The sequence below is a fragment of the Adelges cooleyi genome, unplaced genomic scaffold, assembly GCF_023614345.1.
Source record: "Adelges cooleyi isolate 19-005CV unplaced genomic scaffold, UGA_ACOO_1.1 ACOO_flye_CR_arks_rails_tigmint_CR_PRNA_329, whole genome shotgun sequence".
NCBI classification, from domain to species: Eukaryota; Metazoa; Arthropoda; class Insecta; order Hemiptera; family Adelgidae; genus Adelges; species Adelges cooleyi.
The window spans coordinates 79,302-84,361 of record NW_026096001.1 but is presented as its reverse complement, the minus strand read 5'-3'; the positions used below and the strand labels follow the sequence as shown (position 1 = coordinate 84,361).

Below are 5,060 nucleotides of genomic sequence, written 5' to 3'. Positions count from 1 at the left end.
GTAAAAAAAATACTGAAGTAAACCAAACCACTGATGCTCCATCTTCAGCTACTGAAGAGTCTGGTAATTAATTGAAATTAAAAGTTTAAATTTTTTGACCTGAAACATTCCGGAAAAAAATCCAAATTTTACTAATTTACTTATTTATTTAAATAGAACCATCTTCTAATCCGGTTTTGGTTGCATTCAGAACTGTTGGTCTAATAGAAAATAACATTAATAACTTACCTGCCATACAAGAGTTTTTGGTAATATACCTTTTTATAATTAAATTATTATCTTAATAAATATTTTGTTTAACAGAAAATTGTTATTATAATCTTTAGAACATTGTTATGGCTGATAATTGATGTATGTGTTGAACGGATGTACATATACAGCCAAACAGTTATTTATTTTGATTTTGACTTTGTCTGCAACAAAACTACTAATTTTTCTAGCCTCCATACGATAAACAACTAAAATTTGATGTGCCTACAATTCTGAAACGGCGATTGTCCTACGACTATAATATGATAAACGTTTTTAACAAGGTATTTAACAAGGTGTTTTAAACATTTTAATAATATTTGGTCACTTTGTTAATAAATTGTTTGCCTAATAATGGTGTGTAAAATATTTTAGCAATTAAAGTTTCCATCCAAATTCACTGTTATGCATCTCATTGATGGTTATATCGGTTCCAAACAAAAATCAACAATATTTGTTAGGTAATTATTGTTTTTCTTACAAAGTTAATAGTATAATAGTGTCGAAAATATAATAAGATATTTTTAGGGAAAGAGCTTTGTGTGTTGGATCGACTTTTATTCAATATTTTAATTCACGAATACAGACGCTGCTATATGCGAAAGAACGTAATAATGAAGTGCACAATAAAGTAAATTATTTTTCGTTGATGAGATTTTATGTAATGAGAATTTTTATTTAATAACTTTACCAATATTTTTCTTTTAGGCTGTTGCTCTGTTATCAGAAAAAATAAGACTTGACAGTTTACAATTCAAATATAAAAACATTTATTCGGAAGACTTGTGGTGTACAGTTTATGGACCCATTTATTTACTAAGGCTATGTGGTACGTATGAAATATTGACTTTGATGTTAGCGAAATGATGTTTTATTAATTCCTTATAAACGCGTTCAGGAGCTCATTTAGTGAAAAAGAACACCTTCCTTACACTCAACCGTTTTTGAAGTGTTTTTCCAAACGTTGATAATAACATTTTATATGGTCTTACACGAAGTGCTATCCTAATAAACATAATTTTTTAGTGTTTTTGTAGTGTCCTAATTATATTTTTTATACATATACTTATGTGTATTTTAGTATTCGATACTTGATGACATATTAATGGATTTTAATCAATTTTTCAGTTAATTTGAAAAAATTTCTAAGACCAAAGTTTGTGACCGAAGACAACCAGCTCTCTTCCATTGCTGATAGCATAAATGATTTTTTCAAGTAAGAATTAAATTTTTTTTTTTAATTTAACGATCCATTTAGTTAAACTATTATATTTATTATGGTTTATATAAAATAATAATCAAATGAACTTGCTGGTTCATCTATGGTTATCATTTTTAATAATAAAAAAAAAAACGGAACACTATTTTGTCCAAACTTCTAAAGAAAGAGCTTCAATAAAAAATTGAAAATTACTTTTTGCACCTTTTGATAATAACAATTTTTATTATTATAAATAATATTTTGATAATAAGTATTATTATTTTAAATTACTTTAATTTATTAATAAAAAAATCGTTTTAATTTCTTGTTTTGTATTAATAGTTCACTGACTAACTTTCAAGTTTCATTTTTTTTTATACAGTTCAATAAGTACATCTTTATTTTTTTTTTTGTAAAAATGAGTGGCAAGAATTAGAAATTTTCTTTTTTTTCTTATAGAAAATGTCATATTTTTTTCTACCCAAAATTCTATTTTAGTTATTTTAAAATCTTTTTTTGAATAGTTATTTAAAAATAGTTAGCGTTTAATTCCACTACTTTCTCCACACTTTCGAAATCTAAATCAAAATTAATAATTATTGCTCTATTTTTATTAATATTTTGATAAGATAGCTGATAAAGAGAGAACCTAACCATATTCTAAGAACCGGACAAAAAGCGTCCAGTCGAAAGACAGTTAGTGGGACAAGGGAATATTTAGCTCCAAAAAGGGACAATCCCATTTTTAACGAGACGTATGGTCACCCTAGGCTAAGTGAGAAGGTTAAGTGAGTGATAACTCGTGTTTTATCGTAGAGGGCCATGCGATTCAGTAGGAATTAGACAGAATATGTTGAGATAATTAGAGATATGATTTATTAGCAAAGATAACTTCTGCAATAGATTCATCGCTTTATGCAAGGTGTAAACAACAGAATGCGTTGAGGATGTATAGTACAGAGTTAGATAAATAAGATAAATGGTGGTAGGGTTGAAGCAACAATGTGAAGTAGCTTACATTTTTAAAAACTGATCCGTAAAAAAGCCACATTTGTTTCAATCTCAACTTTAGTCAACAATCGACGAGCAATTCAAATTGAGCAGTCGTGTACGTAGGTATCGACTATAGTTTGATGGTAAATTGTTTAGTTATTTTTTCAAAAAATAAAAAAAAACATTTGGGTCTAAAATATAATTTTATTCTTATGTTATGAAACATCAACACTGTTTTCTGACAACCTTTCTATAAAATGTCTTTGTTAAAATATTTGTTTTCAGGTACCTAGAACAGCAACATTCCAAATATTTTGCCAACGATGACTACGAACCTGCAACTGATACGAGCGAGACAGAAGTATCGTTAACATAATCTATTTTTCACATCACTAAAAATTCATCCTCTCAATTCTTAGTTTTCTTCCTATTTTGATATAAACTAAATTATTTGAGCAGTGAAGTATAATTTTATGTATTTTATAATGTGTTCAGAATTTATATTTGAATTTTTTTCTACGTCATCCATCGCACATTCAACTTTTTTCCTCTTTTTATCTTTTGACTTATCAATTTTTTTTTTTTTTTATGACGTAACTGACGTTTGGTCGATAATGTACATCAATTTTTAGTCATAATATTATTTGTATTTTTACTAGTTGTCCAAATGTATATTTTTTCAGTCAATTATCTATTTTGTATATTGTCATTATATTTTTTGTTCAATTTTATTCGTAAGCCAACTAATAATTATATTTTTACATCAATTATTGTCACTTGCTATTATTGAATGTGCCAATATTTTTCCTTTTTTAGTATAAGATAGTACCTACAGTTTGGTTAGATGTTCCTGAGTGGTACCAAAAATAAATAAATTGTATCCATACTCTTTTTAATCCCACCTTAATTTCTACTCTACGCTTGTACGAACGGTCCATCTGTTCAGGTCAAATTTATTAAAACGAGTTATTATTATTCTTTTAAGTAACTTTTATATCAATTGTATACAATACACCTTGTGTTATTTTTAAGTGATACTAGCAATTTTTTGTGTTGCATGATTTAATTGTATTTTTAAGCTTGTGTCAATACGAATGCCAAATAAAATATTTATTTACTTTTGTCTTAAAATTGTTTAAAACACTTTTTTTTAACTTGAGCAATTATTATAAACTATAATGATTTCCGATTTTATAAAGACGAATGTAGTAAAAAACATAATAGTTAAGGTTCGAATGATTTTTCATAAATATTAATTTATAGAAATAACGTTTGATAAAATGAAATAAAATAACCAGTATACAGGTATTTTTATGAGTTATATGTGCAAGCATTTAGTGAAAAGATGGCAATATGTACTTTGAGTGATTACATGATTATATTAATTAAAGTATTGAACAAATTAAAAACAAAGTTAGATGTTTAGAGTTTGAATATTTGTTCCACACATAAATTGTCATTTATTGGTAAATAATCAAATATTTTTTAGACCTGGTTACTGAATGGCTTTAGGTGTTATTCTTTTTTTAAAATTAATGTGCTTTTATTTAAACAATATTACTGCACGACAATTACAGGTGTTAGGTCCTTATCGAGGCAAAAAATGTGTTTCCCTAATCCAAAGAAGTTCGATTTATGGACATAAAATTTTGATTCATTTAGAAAATCCACTCGCACACACATTAGATGATTTGGCATGGAGTGACTATAAAAAGTAGTTTTTCCAAATAGGCAATAGTTATTTAACTTTCAAATACAAAAACTTTATCTTCAAACAAAATCTGTAGTGTTACCCTATCAAATTGTTTATAGGGGGTTATCTTATGTATTTTATAGAGCAAGAATTAAAATGGGTACATTCATTTATTATTATTTTTTTTTTGCTAAATCTGATTCGGGCCTTAGATTTTTTCAAGCACGTTTAGTTATTTTTCAAATAACCTCTAAAAATGTGAAATAAACCGCTTTGTGTATTATTTTTAGCATGTTCGATACGGTTGCATAATTATCTAAAATATACTTCAAATAGAGTATTTGTGTTTAGAACTAATCTAAAACTTACTTAACAGTTTTTACAATTTTTTTTTTTTAAACCAAAATAAAAATTTTAATTTTGTTTTTCACAAATAATTTTTTACAATACACAAATACACTTTTATTTTGTGTATTGTAGTTCAAAAATGTACATGCTAATGAAAATAGTAGGCCAATTTCGGATTCATTATATAGGTATATCCTATTAAAGTAGTACTTTTTTCACTCTCAATTAAGACCGCTTTGGCTGGCATAACTTGAGCATTACAATCAATTTAGATCTTAAGAGAGACACTATTGTGACGGTCGTTCCTTTTGATGGTTCAATTTACATAGTTCAATGGGCTAGGCATATATAGGTGTACCACAATGATCCGACAGCTTTGCATATAAATTGTATGAAAAATCTGTTAGATGACTGATACACCCTGTATACTATAAAGAGCCTGTCAATTAGTGTATTATTTAGATTGGGTCCTGTCCCTACATCCTGTCCTTGTACCTACGGTTTAACAAATGAGCCGTTTTATAATTCTACAATAGAACTTTGATGTATTATAAGTTAAAACGAGTCTTGTCTGAC

General features: G+C 27.1%; 1 protein-coding gene across 1 annotated transcript; it reads left to right on the top strand.

Annotated features, from left to right (window-relative positions):
• Window positions 1–212: 212 nt before the first annotated feature.
• LOC126839981 (uncharacterized) lies at window positions 213–3,403 on the top strand. The gene is made up of 7 exons (XM_050575456.1): window positions 213–248; window positions 441–533; window positions 625–710; window positions 778–880; window positions 958–1,078; window positions 1,378–1,465; window positions 2,729–3,403. Exons 2-7 carry the CDS (start codon window positions 513–515, stop codon window positions 2,817–2,819), a joined length of 510 nt encoding a protein of 169 aa, XP_050431413.1. The 5' UTR covers window positions 213–248; window positions 441–512; the 3' UTR covers window positions 2,820–3,403.
• Window positions 3,404–5,060: the final 1,657 nt, after the last annotated feature.

Bases quoted from the DNA above. Each gene is read 5' to 3' on its own strand.
- LOC126839981 (XM_050575456.1), top strand. From the start codon at position 513: ATGATAAACGTTTTTAACAAG. The intron at 711-777 runs GTAATTATTGTT...AGATATTTTTAG, and splicing joins AAATCAACAATATTTGTTAG to GGAAAGAGCTTTGTGTGTTG. The intron at 881-957 runs GTAAATTATTTT...TTTTTCTTTTAG, and splicing joins ATAATGAAGTGCACAATAAA to GCTGTTGCTCTGTTATCAGA.